We start from the raw sequence: 22706 nt of genomic DNA, 5'->3' as shown, positions 1-22706 counted from the left end.
TTATACAAATTTATTAGTGTAAAACAAAGTGGCAATACAAAACGTGAGTATCTAGAAATGGGACCTAAGTGAAGGGGTAGATTCAAGTGATACACAAGCATGGAATATTCTAAAATCCTAATTCCCAAGAACTTACATTAGCATGATAAAAACTCGGTACAACAAATTAAAAACCCATCCATTGTTTTATTATATGGAACTAACTATTTTGATCCAATTAAGTATTGACAGAATATCTTGCGCTTTATGCTATGAAAAAGTTTGTTGCACACAAAGGGGTGGGACAAACCAAAATGCGCTGGAGAAACTTTATCATGAAATATGCAAAAATTTATATTGGAACAGACTGTTGCATAAATACGGTAATATTCTTCTGTTAATAAAATTATGCCCAACACTACTGCAAAACTCAGACTTGCCCAACTTTTGATCTCATAGCTAAGTCATACCCTGTATACCTGGCTTCATAATTGTATCAGAGGAAGTGTGACATCCAAATTCAGCACTAAAATTCATTGCAAGAGGAAAAATTGCAGTAAATTCTTTAGCAAAACTGGTGATAAAGGCCAAATTAAAAAACAAAAACAAAAACAAAAAAAGACAAATACTGTCCTAAAAGTGTGGCAGAACTCCTTTAAATGCAGTCCGACAGCTGAACTATAGTTTCCATGGCACTTTGACTAAATTTGCCAACAGGCAAAGATTTGCCTTTTTAGCACACAAACACCAAGACAGATATCTATACCAGGGGTTCTCAAAACTTCATTGCATTGTGACCACCTTCTGACAGCAAAAATTACTACACAACCCCAGTGTCAGAGAGGTGGTAGCCATGTTAATCTGTATCTTCACAGCACAAAAAAAGCAGTCTTGTAGTACTTTAAAGACTTACAAAATGATTTGTTAGACAATGAGCTTTCATGGGACAGACACACTTTTGCGATCTGGAGAAGTGGATCTGTTCAACGAAATCTCATCACCTAATAAATCATTTTGGTTAGTCTTTAAAGTACTACAAGACTGCTTTTAGGGTTTTACACAACCCCAGGGGTGGGAGACAAAAGCCAAGCCAAACCACACCTTGTCACTCCAGGAAGAAAGGTCAAAGTTGCTAAAGAGCTTCTGACCCACACCATGGGCACATAACCCTCAGGCTTTGCCTTCATCCCTGGGCAATAAGGTTTCGGCTTCAGCTTTGTTGCTGGCCCCCAGCAATGACACCAGCTTTGGTGACCCCATTAACATGGGATTGAGCTCAGTGTTCTCTATCAGTAGTGTGCATATGTGGCCAGGAGAGATTTAAATGCCACCCATTTGATTAGCAGAGTGCCCACAAATAGGATTTTTGTTTTTACTGGTGGTGTACATTTACACATGCCTCACAGTGTTCCCTCTATTTTTTCCATACACAGAATAAATTTTGTTATGTGTGCTGAGATGTGTGGATGTGCACCACCTATAGAAACATGCTGCCAGCTGTGGGAGCTCCGGTAATCGGCTTGGTGGCACCTGAATCTCCCTTGAGTGGCCATCCAAGCACTCAGCTTGCAGGAAACACTGATGCCTCAGTGCACATAAAAATTTATTCTACACATAGATGGAAAAGAGAATATTTGTCGAAACCCAGTTTAAGAAATCTTGCTTAGACCTATATAGTAGCAGCACTATCTACCTGTAGTATTCTCTGATGGAGATTGACTGAAATGAATTTCCTCATGATTGTCCAAATCACAGTTTATGAAAGACCCAGCTTCATCCAGCTCCTGTAATAGAAATAAAAATTCTTAAAGCTTAAAGAAAAGCTGTCAGTTAGCTAAAGTCCACCTGTAAACTCTCTCACCTAGCTCGAGTGCTCAGGGCACAGGCCAAACATGGCCAAGCACACTCTGAAATGCAACTAACAGCCTTTATCCTGTTCAATACACAGATGTGGTTTGCAGAAGCTAGAGGTCCCACCATGTAACGCTACAACTTGAGCTGAGCATTACTGGATAATATTGTATGCTAGAACCTGCAGTCTCCTATGCTGCATCTCGGTATTGAAAAGACTGCCTTTTTTTTTTTTTGCAGAGGGGTGGGAGGTTAGAGGCGGCACAAAATATGCATGGCCAGATTTATGACAAATTATGATGTCCTAATACGGCCTTCTACTACTTCTAGCTTCAGGTAAGATTCTTTACCTTAAAATTTCTGCCCTACTTCTAATTTCTGTGAACACTCTACTCCTTCCCTCCCCGTCACCAAAACCATGATCCCATGGACAGTCACCAACTAAACCATCAGCTCAGACAGCTGTCTGAGACTAGATTACGGCACAAAGTTGGTCTACATATTTATTTCCATACATCCCAGGGTTCTGAAAATACAGTTCATTACCCTAAGAGCCTGTAATCACAGCAGGCCCAGATGCTTTTAAGTTGTATTTTTTTATTCTACATGCAAGATTGCTGACCTACCCAACATTTGTATTTTATTAAAGTTGTGTTGTAAAAACACACTGGCAATCAAGTAAGGAATGTGATGGATACATTAATACAGTACAAGTGAACAAAGGCAGCAATAAATAGCTCATTATTAAACCAACACAGGAATATAAAACACATTAGTCTAATAAAAGCTATTACTCACCTTGTCTATTGTTTCCCTTCAAGGACCAGTACAGCTATAAAAAAAGTATTCCAATACTACTTATCCCTGCCTCCAAACTCCTTTTAGGTTCCAGAAAATAGCAGTAAAATGTGACATTAAATATAATGAAATAGGCTCCAAACCTGGTTTGCATTAGGTATTTTATTGCTGCACTCATTCCATTGTCAGTCTTACCTATAGCATCCTTATGCTAGGTTCTGGTTTCTAACTATCTCCAAAATTAAAAAATTCTCTAGAAAACCACAAAAGTGTGACTTAGCAGAGGCTAAACAGTCAGCATGGTTTTCAAAAATCCATTTTTAAATTACTATTTGAACACCGAACATGCTTTTGATCCTCATAGAAGCTATGTTTTTAAGAGTCACACCCTTACTCTGTCGCTAGAGTTAGAGGCCCCACTTTTCAAAGGCCTAGTTATAAAGTATCTTATGTTGTACAACCTGACATGGATGTACCCAAAAATCACTACACTTTTGAAAAAGTTTGGGTAAAACAATTCATCATTTTAAATATCACCCTTCTTTAGTATGCAACCTCCTCCTCTTTGGCCTCCCCAATGCCCACCTTCCTACATTGGTTTATTCTGCACACAGCAGATAAAAATCCTTTCCTTAGCCTGCCACAGAACACATCAGAGCATTCCATGGCTCATAGAAAATTACTAATGAAGTGTGCATTTCGAAATCCCCTTATTCCCCTCAGCTGAGGGGAATAAAGGGATTTTGAAATGCGTGGCGTTCTTTTGAAAAGGACCCCCGTGTAGCTGCGCCCGTTCAAAAGCACTGCTTTTGAAGTGCCATGGCTGGAAGCATCCTAATGCTAACGAGGCGCTGAGTATTCAATTCAGTGCCTCATTAGTAATCTTCGAAATGGCCATTTCAAAGTTTTGGCCTAGTGTAGCCACAGTCCATGTGTTTGGCCTTGGCCTCTCTCGCAACATCTCCTCTCACGTACAGCACTGAACAAAGTGCCAGGGCTTAACAAGTGATTCCTGGAATTCTGCACCAAAAATTTACACTTTCTTCAAAATATTTTAAAATTCTGCAAATCTGTCTGTAAGGCAACATGTCAAATACAATCATGATAGCTAGATATTTTAAAATTAAAATAATTGATAGCAACTATGTTTATAACAACACAACAAAGAGTCCTGTGGCATCTGACGAAGCAGGTCTTCGCCCATGAAAGCTTATGCTCCAAAATACCTGTTAGTCTATAAAGGTGCCACAGGATTTCTTGTTGTTCTGGAAGATACAGACTCACACGGCTACCTCTCCGATACTTATAACAATACAGATAGTAAAAAAGATTCAGGAAAAAATTTTGACAGATTCCATATTATGCATAATACACAACTTTTAGTAATCATTCATTTAAACTAAACACTTATTTCCCATAACCCTCAGAAATGGTGAAAAGGCTTGGGGGAGTCCAGGATAATGGAGGAGCTGAGGAAGAGGGATGTAACTGCTCTGAAAGAGCCTAGGAGTGAACCTGGAGAGGAGCTGTGTGTGAGTGCAAGAAGCCTGGAATAGATTTTGCAGGGAGGGGAGAACTGTTTGGGAGTTGAGGAGCCCTCCCTATGCAGAAATTGGCTGACCACTATCTTCTCCCAGTCAGGAATATCTGCCCCATCAGACCTTGCACTGCACTTCCCATGTGTCCCCATACTCCTCCCTGCAATGTGTTTGTCATCCATTGCCCCATCTGTTGATCTGGAACCCCTATCCCCATTCTGCCTCTGCCCCAGTCTGTCCCCACCACAAGCCCTTCTGAACCCCAGTCTAGATGATCTCCCTGCAGCCTTCTGTGTTCCACTCTGTTTCTTCTGCATCCTAACCTGTCCCCATGAGAAGGTTACCGTGAGGAATGCAGCCAGAAGCTACTGCCAGTGTGATATCTGCTCTGTTCTGGTGCCACAGCAGCCCCTGGTGAGTGAAAGGCAGAACTACAGCACCTCTCTAGAAGAGGGTATCTTCTACAGAGATCTTTAGGGAAGAGTTGTACAGAATATCCTCTCTCCCACCCCCAGAAGTAGCAAGCCGAACACTGCTCCTTTTCTTTGTACTGATGAGGCACCATCCTCAGAAGCAAAAAGGTTAAAATTAAGACTGTCAACATGTTAACACCTGCAATTAATGCAGGGCAGACTTAACACATTAAAAAAAAATTTACCTGCATTAACTGAGAGCCCTAGTTTGCACCCCTATGGAGCTCTGCTGGGAGCTGACTGGGCAGGCAGAGCCTGGGCAGGGCGGGGGGGGGAAGTGCTTGCCAGCTGCTGAGACCTAGAGGTGGAGAGGTGGAGGCATGGCAGCAGAGTGGTGGTTTCAGTTTTTCTGATGGACTATCCCAGGTAATAAGGGGGATCCCAATGCGGGGAAGGTGGCTGTACCACCCCACTTTGCCCCATGCTGCCCTACCAGGTTTCTGCCACTTTCTGCTGCAGCAGCAGGCTGCTGTGCTCCATGGCCTCAGACGCTCCTTAGAGCCCACCACTTGCACTGCTGCCACGCTGCTGGTTATTTTCATCTCTGCCCCTCTGCTCTAATCAGCAGCAAGAAAGCGCAGGAGGCCCTCCACCACCACTGCACAGAGTTTTGACCCTGGCGTGCAGCTGGGGTGGGTGGTGGGCAGCCAGCCCACTCAAGTACATCTCTGGCCCCACAGCACCAGCATGCCAGGAGCTGCCAACCACAAGGTCCCTCCTGGTGACTGCAGGAAACCTCTGGCTCGCAGCCTTCACAGCTGCTCTCCCTCCTCCTGGGGCAGGGGCGGGGGGGGGGCACTGAGTGTCCTGCTTCAAACAGGGGAAAACGCAGGAGGGACTTGGCTTTATGCAGAAGGTACCCAGGAGTGAGCCCATACAGGGCACAGCATTCCATCTCCCCCTCCCAGCTGCAGCCTGGCACAGTGCCAAGAGAGACTTTGATTAAGTGATGGGAAGGGAAAATGAGACATCTGTGTGCCAGGCACTGGACCTTGCTTGTTTGGAAGGTTAAACAGATGACCCAGAAGGCCGTAGAAAGAGAGAGAAGTAAGTTGGCAAAAACAGAAGCACGCATCCTGGATGTTTTTTCAGGGGCTGAGATTTTCCATGGCACTCTTTCCTGGAGTAGCATAGTTCATCACTTGTATGAACAGGGCACTTACAGGAAATCCTGTATACATTGGACAAATTATTGCTAAACAGTGGTAATTAGTTTTTTTTAATCACCTGACAGCAATTAAAATGTTTGGATGGAGACCAGCTCAGTAAAACATACTGGTACTGTTTTACTTAAGCATGAGAGGCTTGGGTTTAGTTTCACCCCCTTGGGTGGGGACGCAGGAGGTCAAAGCGCATATTTATTAGTTTCAGTGTTTCCCTACTACACAACATCCACATGCTCAGGAATTCAAAATCTCACTGACAAATAGTTTTCTAGTTACTGCTTACGGTCACATGAACGAGAAGGAAATCTTTAAGGAATACCTTCTCTCTGATACAGCTCTCAAACATGCCTTGCTTAATATATCATATGCCTTCGGCATGCCTCAGAATGAGTAGAGCTAGCAATGCAACTACATCCTTGCTGTATACACAAATATCTTAAGTGACATTCCCATTGCTACTTACCAGGTTCCTTGTGTCGGTCTCCTCTGGGATCGAGGGCTTTGAGGAACCAGAGTGACTGAATGGAATAGATTCAATTTTCTTCAGCAAGCCCTTCGATTCATGAACAACTTCCTTCTCTTGATTTATGCTATTGGACGGTTTCTCCCTATCGTCATTCCCCTTCTGGGTCACATTTGCATGTTTTGACACCTCACTGGCCTTGTCAAGTTTGTTTTTATCATCTGAATGAAACTCTGTGTCTCCTGATGGTGTCAGTAGGCCACCCACTGCTGCAGAGCTAGAGAGAAACTGGGGGGATTTAAGGCCTGAAGGCAGCTTTTTAGAACCAAAGTGGGACTTCTTCCCAGTGGAAAAGAATGCTGCTCCCATCTGGAGTTTCAGCAGAGGTTTCACTTTCATACTTAGGACTCGGAAAGGAGTCTCCATTTTTTTTTCAATTGAGTGAACATTGTTCTCTTTTTCCACAACAGGTTTGACAAGGGCTATATCTACCTTGGCTTTCTTGAAGTTTCTTGGTGAAGTCTTGGAGTGCCTAGAATTAGTCTGACGTTTGGATGTTTTTGACCTTGCATTCCCGATGAGGTTCATATTTCCCTGTACTTTCTCTGTCCTACTGGCACTGGGGAGGTCTCCATCATTGTCCCTATAACTAAGAGGGCGGCTTTCATTTACCAACTTCCTCTCCAGTGGGGTGAGGTACCGCTTTTCTTTGCTGTAGAAGGATGCAGCGGGCACAATGGGCTTGTATGGGGAACCAGATTTTGGAGACATTTTACCCAAGAACTCCCTACATGCTGCCATTGGGGTGCTGGCTATCTGAAGTGGGGAATTATCAAGCTTCCCTGACATGGAGAATTTCAGAGGTGAAGTATGGTTTTCTTTATCCTCATCACTAAATCTAGATGAATGTTTTGTCTGAGAAGCAAAGGTATGATTTGTGCATGTCTTGACTGGAGACAGACCCATACTGATGTCCATCATCAATTTTTTTGCTGGAGTCCCAAGTGCTAAGAACATGCTGCGAAAATAAAATAAATAAATAAATAAATATCAACATTTCCCTGTCATACCTATTGGAGAATCTTTCAAACATAATTATGGTTCCGTTCATTAAAATTTTAGTGTGACAGGTTCTGTCAATATCTACCAATAGAGGAGAATATTTAGGGTTTTTCGTATCACCCTCAATGTAGTACTCAAACACCCAAATGAAGAGCTGGACACACTATCTTCCATCCACAGTTTCTGTAAATGTCACTGGGAGCTGCAAATATGGACAAAGGGCAGTACAGGGTCTAGGACTTTTCCCCTGTCACAAATCTTTTCTTCCTACCTGAATTAAAGGCTGCTCTGCACTTGAAAGTTAGGCTGTCATAGCCATCTCAATCAGAAGCGTGAAAAAAATATTCACACCTCTGAGTGACACAGTTATCCTGACCTAACCCCCAGTATAGACACAGCTGTGTTGACAGACGTTATCATCAGTCAATGTAGCTACCATTCTTTGGATGTTCTATACCTGCAGAAAAACCCTTTCAGTCAGTTGCCTTTATGGTATGTAGCTGTGCTGCTAAAGCAGCTGTATTGTAGGCAAGATAACTGCCAATTTACATCCTGATTAATCACAAGCAGCACAATTCTGCCACTAGATATTCAAGAACATTTTACATCTTATATTCTCTTAAACAGTGCAAAAAAATTGTAGATCTTCATCATTCATTTAAAAGTAACTCAAATTGCACTTCCAATTTTTAATACCTGATTACTACAACTAAAAGAACAACGAAAAATTATATTTCCTTTTATTTTTGAATATTTTATGCACTCAACAGATCTTTGTGTACAATTTTCCCTGTTTCTACATGTCCATTGCACAGCAGAAAAAAGCATGATAATGTCAGCAAGTTTACTACCTGAAATTACTTTTAATTTTTTTTAAGTTCACTAAAATTCCAACATCCAATGTCCCTTTAAACACTTAGGCCCTAAAGTCAATGTGGCCTCATGCAGGCAAAATGTCCAGCCCCGCAGAACTCAGTGTAGGACTGAGAGCTTAGTGTCAAAATTTAAAACCAAAACACAAAAATACACAATTTACTCCCATCAAAATGGAATATAAAATAATTACTAAGTCACTCGATTCAATGTAAAGCAGCTAATTCACTAATATTTCTCCTTTTAAAGTATCTTATACTTTTACATTATAATTAAATAATGGAACCACCTTGTGACCTCATTAGGAATGGGAGCGAGTCTTGCCATTTGCAAATGCTATCTAAAAAGGTACAGTACTAAATACAAGTGATTTTGAAATAAGATTAAATGCCACTCTTGAGCAAGCCAGTAGGTTGTTGCCCCACTAACCCAGACTTGCAGAAGTCTGTCAGTTTCATCTTTTTATCATAAATTTAAGCCTGCATATTCACATTCAAATTACAGAAATTGTTTAAGTCTATATACAGTAAGCCCCCGAAATGCACGATTTTGAGTTGCATTTAACTTGCACTAACATGAGTTAAGCACGACTAAAAGCTGCTCTGCGGCTGTTTGTCCCCCACTGGCTTCCCTGAGCTGGGGGAAACCACGAAGATGGTGCACCTGGCTCCCAGAGTGGCAGTGAGCCCACCTCACTGAGAGAGCCAGGAAACTGCCCAGCCTTGGTGCTGGCCAGTTTCCTATCTCTGGGGGGGGCGGGGGCGGGCACCAGGAAGGACACCAGGACAAAGAGAAGAGGAGGCCTGGAACCTGGCACCCAGGAGTCTGGAAACTGACCGATACTACTGAGCCAGTCAGTTTCCTGGCTCCTGAGTTATGAGCAAATTCAACTTATGCAACCTCTGCATAAGTCGGGGTCTACTGTAGTCAATGAGATGTAGAATCTTTTACAGCTTAGGATTTCTTTCCACTTTAAAAAAAACTGTCAAGCTGCTCAGTACACTTTGAAGTACTATGCCGGGGTGGCCAACCCATGGCTCTTTGAGCAATTAAATGCAGCTCCTGGTTAGAGCTGCACATTGGTAGTGCTGTCCGCCACTCTGTGCAAGTGCCCCACCGCTTGGTGGGAGAAGTGCCTGGCAGCAGCTCCAGTGGGCTGCTAGAATTGAGATCCAGTCAGGAGGCGGGGGAGGGCATTGGGTTAAAGCAGGAAGGCTGAGGGTGCCTGGCTCTCAGGGAGGGGTGAGCATTAGGTTAGAGTAGGTAGCTGGGGGGGCCTGGCTCTGGGGAAGGGGGAGGGCACTGAGACATTTGTTTTTAATCTCTATGTCTAAATATAAATAAAATAGATGGTTCTTGACACGTTATCCACAGCTGTTTTGGCTCTTTGCTTCCAACTGGTTGGCCATCCCCATACTACGCATTAGAAAAGAATGAAAAAGCCACTCAAATTAATTTATCTCATACCACAAGCACTGAAAGAGTTAAAACATTTCTTCTATTCTCAGTACATGAAGTTAAGCTTTAAAGTAATTTGTTTTCAGTGTAACAAACAAAAAAGACAAAATTATGAATAGTTAAAACATACCTATCAGAGCTAGTAGAACTGCGATTTCTTTTTCTTGGAGTAACAGTTGCCATCTCAATAAAGTGCCTGAAAACGAGAACATATTTGAAGACACAGTTTATGAAGTTATGTTACATACAAATATAACTATTATGATACAACATTCATTCACTCTTTAAAATAGTCTCAACATGCATATCAGTCTAAAAAATTGACTTTCCACTAGTTTCTAAAGCAAGCTTTTGATTTTTCAAGAAACAACATTTAAAGGAAAAGTGACTGTTCCTACCTAATTTCCAGAGATCTTTTGTCTCCCATATTTAATGGCTCATTAAACTCAAATTTTCCAGAAAAAAATATCATCTTTTGACAGGAGATCACACGAGAAACATCAAGCAGAAAGCGTTTATGACAAAGTCTTTTTGACGAAACAAGAAGAAGAAAAAAGGCTCCAATAAGTCTTAAAGCTAAATTAAAGGCCATTTCTAACATGCCCCATAAAAATACATCACTAAACCTAAACATATGTTTATTGTATAATGAGAGTTTGCCTAAAAAGTCTTTTACACAGTTTATTGATTTTGGTATTATAAGACTACAGTAAAGTTAGGAATTTGGAAAAACAGCATAAATAGAGCCAAACCATGTAACAGAAATGCTTAAATGGTGTTTCCCAAATTTGGCTTCAGCCACAACAAAGATGAAATTACAATGGTGCTAGGGAAATTTGTTAACATTAGCTGTCCCTTATGACACATAAGAACTGAAATCCCAGTTTAGACAGTGATCTCTGTAGTCAAGCATCCTATCTTTAATGGAGACCAGTATTACATAGTTCAAGTTTCTTCCTCTGAACTAAGGTACAATTGTTGATTAATCTGCCAATAAAAGGAGATTCCTCCTGACCCGCATCAGTTCACATGTACTTGAAAGCATGAGGCTTTATAATCTGTATAATAAAAAGATTGCTATCGTAATAGGATTTTGGATATTTTCCATATCTATATGGAAATACAAATTTTTTAATCTTCTTAAGATTGTGGCTAAAATTAGTCAGACATTGGGTGAATAAGTATTTCCCTTTATGTTTCAAATTTCCTGTACTGCAATTTATGTCTATTTATCCTACCCATAAGACAAGAGCACAAGTGCCCAATTTACTTAGTTTGCATTATTAGTTTTGCATCTCTGTCACGTCCATGTTTGTCTTCTTTCTAAAACTAAAAGGTCTTACTATTTCAATATGAGAGATGACAAGGCATCTGAAGACAGAAGAACTAACAGGTACAATTATTACTCCAGAGAGAGACAGTAGCATTCTGCCTTTCTCACTTGCTCTTCCCTGTACCACTATGTTTGTCTTCTTTAGGCTGATGGTAAGCCAAAAGTCCTTGCACGCTTTGGAGAACTGATCCAGCAGTTTTTGAAGCTGGTCTTCTGTGTGAGACACTACAGCAGCATTGTCTGCTAACAGCATGTCTCTGATGAGGACTTCCCGCACCTTAGACTTAGCTTTCAGCCTTGCAAGATTAAACAGTTTCCCATCAGATCTTGTGTGCAGCAAGATGCCCTCTGTTGAAGATCCAAAGGCATGCTTCAGGAGGAGCGCGAAGAAGATCCCGAACAATGTCGGAGCAAGCACGCATCCTTGTTTGACACCGCTCCTGATTCTGAAAGCATCCGATAATGCGCCGTCATATTGGATGGTCCTCTCATGTCTTCATGGAACGACTGGATCATCTTGAGTAACCATGGAGGACAGCCTATCTTGTGGAGCAGTTTGAACAGACCATCCCTGCTGACCAAGTCAAAGGCCTTGGTCAGGTCGATGAAGGCTATGTAGAGTGGCTTCCTCTGCTCCCTGCACTTCTCCTGCAGCTGCCTTAGAGAGAAAACCATGTCAACGGTAGACCTCTCTGCGTGGAATCCGCACTGCGATTCGGGGTACACCCTCTCAGCAATCTTCTGGAGTCTGCCAAGGATGACGCGAGTTAACAGTTTACCAGTGACGTTGCTGAATCCCCATCAATCAGCATTGACAACTATACGTTAGAGGTCATCCACAAGTTTGTTTACCTCGGGTCCACCATCACTGACACCCTGTCGTTGGACACTGAGCTAAATAGGAGGATTGGAAAAGCGGCCACAACTCTGTCCAGACTCAGCAAGAGAGTGTGGAATAACAACAAGCTGTACACTCACACCAAAATGCAAGTCTACAAAGCCTGCATCCTCAGCACCCTCCTTTATGGCAGCGAGACTTGGACCCTGTATGCCCGCCAGGAAAAGAGGCTGAACATCTTCCACTTGCGCTGCCTCAGGCACATCCTTGGAATATCATGGAAGGACAGAGTGACCAACACAGCCGTCCTCGAGCAAGCTGGAATCCCAACCATGCACACCCTCCTCAGGCAGCGTCAGCTCCGCTGGCTTGACCACGTCCACAGGATGAATGATGGAAGGATTCCAAAAGACATCCTGTATGGTGAGCTAGCCTCTGGCAAAAGACCTCCCAGACGCCCCCAGTTGGGTTACAAAGATGTCTGCAAGAGAGACCTCAGAGAGGTAGACATCGAGCTGGACAACTGGGAAGAACTAGCAGACGACCGCAGCAGATGGAGGCAGGGGTTACACAAGGGCCTTCAGAAGGGCGAGATGAGGATCAGACAGCTAGCAGAGGAGAAGTGAGCGCACAGAAAGCACACTAAGGACTTGCCAGACACCCACTACATCTGCAAGAGATGCAGCAAGGACTGTCACTCTTGTGTGGGTCTTCATAGTCACAGTAGACGCTGTAAATGAAGTCCTCAATTGAAGCAATAAAGGGCGCGATCCATAGTCTATGCAGACTGAAGGATGCCTACTACCCTGTACCACTATTTGGTCCACAGTTGAGAGTTACTTTGCAAGCAAGCAGTGCTTTACCACCTTGGCCCATGCTTGCAATTTTATTTTCCCATTTTTTAAAACTTTCCTCTTTGAACACATGTAATAGCTAAAAAAGTGCAGAAAGGATAAAGATGGCTACAATCTTCCACTTTTATTTCTTCATACGGTAAGCCAGATCAGGTACATAATGGGGATGGGAAGAGAAGAAAGAGAAAAGGTGTTCATGAGCAATTCATTATTGCTCATTACTGTAGCAGCTAAGGACCAACCAAGAATAAAACCCCAACATGCTCAGCATTTATTAACAGAGGCAACGGTCATTGATTGGAAGATCTTACAATCTAAATAAGCTAGACAGACACTTAGGGGGAGAAGGAGCAGGTTAAAACACACCAGTGCCGTGAACAATGGCTACATCTACACTGACAGTCCCATAAAAGCTCATCACCGAATAAATCGTTGTTAGTCTTTAAAGTGCTACATTTCTGCGGCTTTGTTTTGTTGGAGTACAGACTTACAGGGCCACCTCTCTGTTACCGATAGCAGGGGCAGACTACCACCAGTAGCTTTAGACCACACCCAAAAGCTCTGGCGGGGGAGGTAACAGGACACTGCATCGCTGATCACCGCAGCATAGATGGGGGGGGCGGGGCGGTCTGAATATTGTGAAGCCACGTGCAGGATATGCGCCCTGGGGGCGAAGGCGCGTAGCACAGGGCTGTTTTCTGTTCCCAGGAGCTGAGCACACAGTGCCTGGATACGCCACAAGTGGAGACACAGCCAGTGGGGCGCCGGGAATATTCGGGGGTGGGGGGAGATAATACGAAAAAAGGGGTCAGGACACAGAATGGGGGGGGGGGCGCAAAGGACCCAAAGGCCCAGAGGATGAAGGGGACAAGTGTGGAGCGAAGCTGAGGCAGAGGCGGGGGGAGGGGGCGCTGGAGCCCATCAGCAGAGGGCAAAGTCCACCCCCTGTGGACGCGACGGTCCCCCGACTCCCTGCTCAGGCATCACCCCGCAGCGCCTGGGCCGGACCCGCCTGGCTCCCAGAGGGGCCCGGGAGGAAGCCCCCCCCCCCTTCCCCGCCGCCGGCGGGACAGCGATCGCCGAGATGGGCGCTGCCCGCCCCACGCGTGGCACGGCTGTAGGGAGGGTATTTCCCGCGCCCGAGGCAGCCCCGCGGGCAACGACGCTGCCGATCCCGTCCGGTCGCCGCTGACCTCAGTCCCCGAGAGCGGCCCTCAGTCCCGCCGCGCGCGGGGCAAAATCACCTCAGCGCCGCTGCCGCGCCTCAGCCCCCGCCAACCGCCTCTCCTTCAAATCCGCGCGGGCTCCTTCGCGGCGCTCTGCCCCGCCCCCACCGCCGGCTAGGCCAGCTTCCATTGGGCACATCTGCCGTCATTCGACAACCCTCCCCCACGTCCATTGGCCAAGAGCTCCTCAGGGAGACACGCCCCCACGGTCTTCCGCCTGCCAACCAATGAGAACTCTGGAACGCACGCGCAGCACTCCGCGGAGGACACTGCAACTCCCACCATGCACCGCAGGAAAAAGGCGGTCGCAATGCTTGCTGGTAGCTGTAGTCCGTTTGCGGCACAACGCCGGCGCAGGGCTGCATTGTACGCTGGGGCAGAAAAAGGTTATAGTAGGACGCGCAGAGCAGAGGGTTGCATGTTGGCGTCTGCAGTCCCTGCAGCGTGGCATGCGGGGAGGGGTGGCCGCTGCTGAAAATAAGTTTTAAGGACAGTATTCACAAAACTTATGGACAGACCGTCTTTTTTGACAGGCGCTTATTTAACATAAAGGCGGCTCAGAAGGACAAAAGTGAACAACAGACGGTGTTTTTCTCCATGCATCGTTATCGTCCTAGTGTCAAGTGCCAGAGGGGTTGCTGTGTTGGTGAGCATCTGCAAAAGAATAACAAGAAGTCCTGTGGCGCTTGACAGACTGACTGAGATTTTTTGGAGCAGAAGCTTCCGTGGGCAAAGACCCACTTCGGCAGCTACACCTGACAAAGCGAATCTTTGCCCACAAAAGCTTATGCTCTAAAATATCTGTTAGTCTATAATTGTTAGTCTGTTATTGTGCTCGTGTAACACACACACCTACAGGGTGTGGGTCACTGTCCCATGGAGTGGCACCTAAGTCCACTTACACAAAGAAGGAAAAAGTCTCTTCTCCAGCCTTAGCTGAGAGACAGCTGGCTTTTTGCTCCAACTGTTATGGCAGTTCACCTACTTGGGGAGTATTATGGGCATACATGGAGGAATAGATAAGGATGTCAATGCCAGGACAGGGGAAAAAACAGCTGCATTCAAGACTCTCCCTCCCATATAGAGTTCACAAATAATATCTGCAAAGATGGAACTGCAGATCTTTAACAGAAATGTGAAGTGGCCTCTTGTATGGATGTGAAACCTGGCGTGCTAAAAACTCTTCAGATCACAATCTACAGATGTGATTCATAAATAGATGCCCAAGGTACATCCTTCACATCAAGTGATGAGACTTTGTCACAAATGAGGAGCTTTGGAACAGAGCAGGCCAAGAACCAAGTGACATTCAAATCAAGAGAAGAAAGTGGGGATAGCTAGGCCATAACTCTCAGAAAACCATCATCCAGCACAGTTCGTCAAACTCTCATATGCAAACTGCAAGGAAAACACAAAAGAGGAAACAGCAGAAATGTAGCACTTTAAAGACTAACAAAATAATTTATTTGATGATGAACTTTCGTGGGACAGCTCATCACCAAAAAAATAATTTTGTTAATCTTTGAAGCGCTACATTTCTGCTGTTTTGTTTTGCTGGAGTACAGACTAACACGGCTACCTCTGTTAGTATGCAAAAGCGGAAGACCTCAGACAACATGGAGAAGGTCTACTGAGACTGGAGGACAACAAATGGGGCGCACCTGGAGCCAGCTAGAAGTTTTGTCCCAAGACAGACAGAAGTGGAGGAGACTTGGAGCTGGCCTATGCTTCACCAAGCGTACAAGGGTTAAGCAGTAGTAGTGGCTCCTACATGAAGTGCCAGAAGTCCCGGTTTTGAGTCTGCCTGTCAGTGGTTCCACTAGCTTAACTGATATATTAAGCACGGCAGCATCCTTCAGGTTCTTTGCAATCACCTACATTGTCCACTGTTGCTTTAGTAGCTATTCCAGACCCCTTCCAGCAGACGAGTGGGCAGGTTATTTCTTGTATGTAAGTGAGCACCGCACCATCACTTACCAACAGGGAGCCTCTGAGAGGCTGCTGTGCCTGCCTGTTGTACCCCACCCTAAGCTCCAGCTGCGGGGAGCCTGGCTGGGGGTGCATGCTGTATGCACGCCCACTAAAAGTTTCTGCTGTGCCAATGCCAATGAGGCTGAAGGAGTTCAAAGCCAGAGGAAGAGAAGAGCAGTTCCCACCCAGAGAATTCCCCTCCCTGCCCTGATTCAGGAATCGTAGACTCCTGGGAACTGCTCTGTGGTTGGGCACTGGTGACTCCTCAGCTGCACTACAAAGCATGGTTATCTATTGATATCCAAATATGTGCGCGTATTTTACGGACAGGTCCAATTTCAGACCTTTTTTACATACTGTTTGTGAATTTACTTTGTGAATTTACTACTCTCCATGAAAGAATAAATGGACACAAATCAGATATCAGGAACAGTAACATACAAAAGCCTGTAGGAGAACACTTCAATCTCCCTGGACACTCAGGGTGTGTCTACACGGGCACAAATCTTCAAAATAGCCATGCTAATGGCCATTTCGAAGATTACTAATGAGGCACTGAATTGAATATTCAGTACCTCTTTAGCATTAGGATGCTTCTGGCCATGACGCTTTGAAAGCGTCGCTTTCGAAAGTGTGCGGCTCAGCATGGCTACACGGGGGTCCTTTTTGAAAGGACCCCGCACCTTTCAAAATCCCCTTATCCTGCTCACTGATCAGAATCAGGCAATTTCAAAAGGTGCGGGGTCCTTTCGAAAAGGACACCCACGTAGCTGTGCTGAGCCACACGCTTTCGAAGCGCCGCAGCCGGAAGCATCCTAATGCTAAGGAGGTGCTGAATATTCAATTCAGCGCCTCATTAGTAATCTTCGAAATAAGGCTATTTCAAAGATTTGTGCCCGTGTAGATACAGACTCAGTGACAGATTTAAGAGTAGCCCCCCTGCAACAAAAACACTTTAAAAACAGACTCCAAAGAGAAGCGGCAGAGCTGCAATTCATTTGCAAATTTGATCCCACCAACCAAGGATTGAACAGAGACTGGGAGTGGCTGGCCAATTACAAAAGCAGTTTCTCAGCTCTTGATGTTCACAACTCCACATTAACTGCTGATAATGGGCCACATCCTCCCCGACTGAACAGACCTTGTCAACTCTGGCCCTCCCCTTGACTGCAGCTCCCTCCTTTTCATAGGCCCATATATTTAAACCCTCCTATGGAACCTCCCACTCGTGCAGCTAATGAAACGGGTCTTTGCCCACAAAAACTTATGCTCCAAAATATCTGTTAATCTGTAAGGTGCCACAGGACTTGTTGTTGCTTTTGAAGATACAGACTAACTCCGCTAACCCTCTGAATTTACTGGCAGTTGGCAGCGCTGTTCCCTGTAAGCTGAAACACATGGGAGACCACCCAGGAGAGACTGAGGTGCTGCCCAGCTGCTTAGCAGAGCGCCCTCAGCCACCCAAAGCCAGCGGCATGTGTTTCTACTGGTGGTGCACATTGGCATGTGCCCTGGTGCACAAAACAAAAATTATTCCACACGTGGATAGAATAATTAGAAGGAACATTTGTTGGCTTCCCTGATATGGGGCCATAGCAAGCACGGTACAGTAACATGCCAGGCAAAAGAAATCTGATGCGGTTCAATAAGGAGAAGTGTAGAGTCATGCACCTGGGGCGGAAGAATCCCAAGCATTGTTACAGGATGGGGACCAAATGGCTCAGCAGCAGTATGATGGAAAGGGACCTAGGGGTTATGGTGGATGAAAGGCTGGATATGAGTAAACAGTGTGCCCTTGTAGCCAAGAAGGCTAATGGCATAGTAGGGTGCATTAGGAGGAGCATTTGAGCAGATCCAGAGAAGTGGTTGTTCCCCTCTATTCAGCACTGCTGAGGCCACATCTGGAAAACTGTGTCCAGTTTTGGGCCCCCCAGTATAAAAAGGAGGTGGATTTGCTGGAGCAGGTTCAGTGAAGGGCAACAAAAATGATTAAGGGGCTGGAGCACAAGACCTATGAGGACAGGCTGAGGGACTTGGGCTTGTTTAGTTTACAGAAGAGAAGACTTAGGGGTGATTTAATAGCAGCCTTCAACTTCCTGAAGGGGAGCTCTAAAAAGGAGGGTGAGAAACTGTTCTCAGTGGTGTCAGATGGCAGAACAAGGAGTAATGGTCAGGAGTTGAAGAGGGAGAGGTGTAGGTTAGATATTAGGAAAAACTACTTCACCAGGAGGGTGGTGAAGCATTGGAATGCGTTGCCTAGAGAGGTGGTGGATTCTCCATCCCTTGAGGTTTTTAAGTCCCAGCTGGACAAGGTCCTGGCTGGGATGACTTAGTGGGGGTTGATCCTGCTTGTAGCAGGGGGCTGGACTAGATGACCTCCTGAGGTCCCTTCCAGCCCTGTGATTCTGTGTTTCTGTGTTTATAACAGGACCCTTCCATGTGCTAATTCTTCTATTGCAGACTACCTCCTTAATCTGAAGATCAAGCCTCAATCTTAGTGAAAGCTTATTGACTTCCCATTGGTTTCGCCTTTGGCATTGTAATTTAGACCATCCACCTAGAGGTAAAATATACCAGTTTCCTGAGGCATGCAGCTCCATCAGCTCCCAAATCTGTTAACATTTACCAAATTCTTCTTAGAAAGCTTGGAGATTAGCTCCTTTAAAATATGTCCTTAACTCTTAGGAGGTTTTTTGTTCATCAGATGGCTGTGCTTATTATTTCCTGAGCATTTAAATGGTCCCACCCCAAGTCAGAAATTAACAAAATGGGATGTGAATGGTGGTTATTTCCAAACAAAAAGCAAAATGCATAACCCAAAGCAAAATAGGAAATAAAGTTGCTGTGTTGCACAGGAAAAAAAACAGCCATAAATTGTTGTTTGTAGCGTTGTAGACACGCTGGCTCCAGGGTTTCAGAGAGACAAGGCACAAGAAGTAAAATCCTTTATTGGACCAACTTCTCCTGGTGACAAGCTTTTGAGCTACACAGAGCTCTTCTTCACATCTGGGAATAGTACTCAGAGCGTGAGCGCTAAATACAAGGTAGAACAAAAAGTTCAGCAAATGTTAACACATATTCTAACTCTTGATTCGTAGGGCGGCTCCCCAATACACCATCCTCCTCATGGGTCCCTAGAGGAAGAGTTTCTGGGCAACTGCACCATGAAATCAATTAGCTACCTGGAATCAAGCAATAACATTTTCATCCTTTGGACATGGAAATATCCTTTATCGGTTTTCACCACAACTGCAACAACCATCACCCTCCATCAGACTCCTCTAGAACACGACAGAGCAGCATCAACTTCCTGGGCACAACAATTCGCTTCAAAATAGACCCCTACAGCCAGTTATATACAAAAAAGCCACAGATCGCTACATTTACTTTCTCAGATCCAGTAACCACCACAAGCATGCCAAGTAATCTGTTATCTACGGCCACATCCTCAGATACCGTAGATTATGCTCTGTGGAGAAAGTCAGGGGTCACATCCACAACACACGTAAAACTACCTCCAATCAACAAATATACTCCACCAGAAGAGTAGGATGCAGAATGGAACAGGACATCTAAATACCCCACAGGAACTTGCTTCCATACAGATAAAAAAAAAACACCCAGTTACATGCTCTCAAATGTCATCTTCCAGCTCCACGGAGTATCATTAAACAATTATAGAATCTGCAGACATGTGTCCACCACTACAGTGACAAGTATCCCCCCTCAGGACTCCTTTTGAGATCCATGTACCCTCTACAAGGTTGCCTCTGATACATTCGCATGTGTAAGGAATTTTGTTATGTGCACCAACATGGAGGTGAAATCATCTGCTGGGAGTGGGGTCAGGCGGTTCAGAATGAGGGTGGGGAGAAGGATAAGGGCTGAGGCAAAGCGTTGGGGTGAGCCCTGCTATTTAAATTCAAATGGCTTGAATGTGAGGTGCTGTCAACATACTTGGTTATGTGGAGTGGGTTATGTTTTGAAATCAGTCAGCATTGGGTTAGCTTTGCTCCCACGTAGTTTTTCCACGGACACCAGTGAAGGAGAGGTAAGCAAACACACAGTGCTTCTGGAAGTCCAACACAGAAGCTTTAATCTTTACTTCCTCAAACGCAGGTTTACCAACACAAATGAGACAATCTATAATTTTAAAAACTTTGTCCTACCTCCCACACTGAAGATGACTTAAAAAAATAAACAACATGACATCACTATAGCATCACTAGTGTTTGCTTTTTAAGTCTTTAAATGGTGACAAGTATTAGAGAGGGAGCCGTGTTAGGCTGTATCTTCAAAAACAACAAGAAGTCCTGTGGCACCTTATAGACTAACATATTTTGGAGCATAAGCTTTCATGGGCAAAGACCCACTTTGTCAGACGCATCTGAGAAAGCGGGTCTTTGCCCACGAAAGCGTATGCTCCAGAATATATGTTTGTCTATAAGGTGCCACAGGACTCCTTGTTGCTTTTCATATATTTAAAGATATCTGTATGGACATTTATAGTATTAATGGAACAAAAAAGCAGTCAAGTAGCACTTTAAAGACTAACAAAATAATTTATTAGGTGATGAGCTTTCTTGGGACAGACCCACTTCTTCAGACCATAGCCAGACCAGAACAAGCTCAAGATTTAACAGTTCCTTTAAATAAGCTTATCCTACCAAATCTTTCTTCTTCTATTTGAAAACAGAGCTGTATCTGTTCTTCCTGCTAAAGCATTGGCTTTGTAACCCCAGGCTTGTGAGTTCAATCCTCGAAGAGGTCTCCCTGCAGCAGACTAGATATTTTATCACAGGTTCTCTAACAGCTTGCTTGATTGAGCATTCCTGCTTGTGATGCCAGGGTGTGTCCAGGAACACCATAAAACCAGCAGAGGGAGCTAAATTACTTTTTAGGGTAGCATAGATTTGGCAGTAGCTTCTTACTACAGATGATCAGTGTTTTTCACATTTCAACATGCCTTTTTGTTCTTAAAATGTTGACAAACAGGAATCAAACTGTACAGAAATTCTCAGTTTCTCTCTCCCCATACCTAATGTTTTTCACTGCCTTGTTTTAATGGCAGACTTATTGGCATTTGGTTTGTGCTGATATATGGAATTTTTCCGGATGATTAATAGAAATCTTTAGAACAGAGTGCATGCCCAACCGAATTTAAGGCAGCACAGACTTCTGTGGTCATACTGATTGGTGACAAAAACAAAAAAGCAGTCAAGTAGCACTTTAAAGACGAACAAAATAATTTATTAGGTGAGCTTTCGTGGGACAGAAGAAGCGGGTCTGTCCCATGAAAGGTCACCTAATAAATTATTTTGTTCGTCTTTAAAGTGCTACTTGACTGCTTTTTTGTTTTGGTAGTATATGGACTAGCACGGCTCCCTCTCTTACTGATTGACGATAGTGTTTGTTATACTGTAGTTGAAAAGTAACAGAGAGGGACCCATGCTAGTCTATACACTATCAAAACAAAAAGCACTCAAGTAGCACTTTAAAGACTAGCAAAATAGTTTATTAGGTGAGCTTTCGTGGGACAGACCCACTTCTTCAGACCATTGAGTCTGTTCTGGTCTGGCTATGGTCTGAAGAAGTGGGTCTGTCCCACGAAAGCTCACCTAATAAACTATTTTGCTAGTCTTTAAAGTGCTACTTGACTGCTTTTTATAGTTGAAAACTTAGCTTTAGAGGCAATCATTTAAATGACACCTACTTTCTGTGCTGGTATAAAACTGCAGCTAGTGATACAAATCCATGTATATCTTGCCACGTGCTTTTTTGCACTTCCAGTGGTTTTCTAGAAGATATCAGAAGTGATTGCATTTGTAATTAGTGATCTTAAATAGGTTCTAATCTTTTAACTCTTAAAAATAACAAGCAGTGTTGTGACACCTTAGAGGCTAACACATTTATTAGGTCATGAATATTCATGGGTAAGCCCCGCTTTCTCACCCTTTCCCAGGAATGTGAGGGTTTTGACAGCCAAGTTTTACCCTAACTTACCTCCTGTGAAACTAGCAGAAATGAATGCACTGTAACCCTGAACTGCTTTGGCAAGGAGGCACTGCTCCTGACTGACAACTAGAAGTCCTGTGGCACCTTATAGACGAACAGATGTTTTGGAGCGTAAGTTCTCACGGGCAAAGAACTGCTCCAGCGCTGGGGATATGGGAGAGGCATCTCTCCCCACTACAGCCCTGCACACCCCAACTTGTCCGACGTCCACCTCCTCTCTCTGTCCTCTCCTGGACTCCTGTGGCTGCATGCCTGCATGGCCCTTAATAGCCTGCTGTGCGGCCATGTGGCTTGGAGGAAACTCAGGTGGTGTATCACACCAGGGCATTAAACGCCCCAGTGAAAGCCCAACGATCATAACACTCTTTAATGAACTCACACACAAAAAAGACAAAAACATGCTACGGCCTGTGGGCATACACGTCTCACAGAACAGTCCTGGCATATCTGACCTCTCAGTCCATCACAGCTGTATGCAGTCAAGCAGGGCCATCCCTGCAACTGCACAAAACACACAGCTGCAAAGGGCATCAGAATCAGTAGAGACATCCCCGCAGTGAAGGACAGAAGGTAAGTGAGATAGTATCTTTTATTAGACCAACTTCTGCTGGTGAGAACTTGAAAGCTTGTCTCTCTCCACCAACAGAAACTGATCCTATAGAAGATGTCTCCTCATCTACCTTGTCCATTAGAATATGTGATAACTACTTATGCTGAGCCATTTGTTCCACCTTGTATTTAGATGTAAGGTTCTGAGGATCTGGTTCCCAGACCTGAAGTAGAGCTCTGTAGCAAAGAAAGCTTGTCT

General features: G+C 44.4%; 1 protein-coding gene across 1 annotated transcript in view; it reads right to left on the bottom strand.

Annotated features, from left to right (window-relative positions):
- Positions 1-9857, bottom strand: part of ESCO2 (establishment of sister chromatid cohesion N-acetyltransferase 2) — a 28836-nt gene extending 18979 nt beyond the window's left edge. The window contains exons 1-3 of the mRNA XM_074989063.1: positions 9792-9857; positions 6269-7286; positions 1673-1763 (exon numbers count right to left, since the gene is read on the bottom strand). Of these exons, the coding sequence (XP_074845164.1) occupies positions 1673-1763; positions 6269-7286; positions 9792-9844 (1162 nt within the window). The 5' untranslated portion in view covers positions 9845-9857. The remainder of the gene's footprint in view (positions 1-1672; positions 1764-6268; positions 7287-9791) is intronic.
- Positions 9858-22706: the final 12849 nt, after the last annotated feature.

The sequence above is a fragment of the Carettochelys insculpta genome, chromosome 3, assembly GCF_033958435.1.
Source record: "Carettochelys insculpta isolate YL-2023 chromosome 3, ASM3395843v1, whole genome shotgun sequence".
In the NCBI taxonomy this organism is placed as follows: domain Eukaryota; kingdom Metazoa; phylum Chordata; order Testudines; family Carettochelyidae; genus Carettochelys; species Carettochelys insculpta.
The sequence above is the reverse complement of the archived record's forward strand: the minus strand, read 5'-3'. Positions and strand labels throughout refer to the sequence as shown.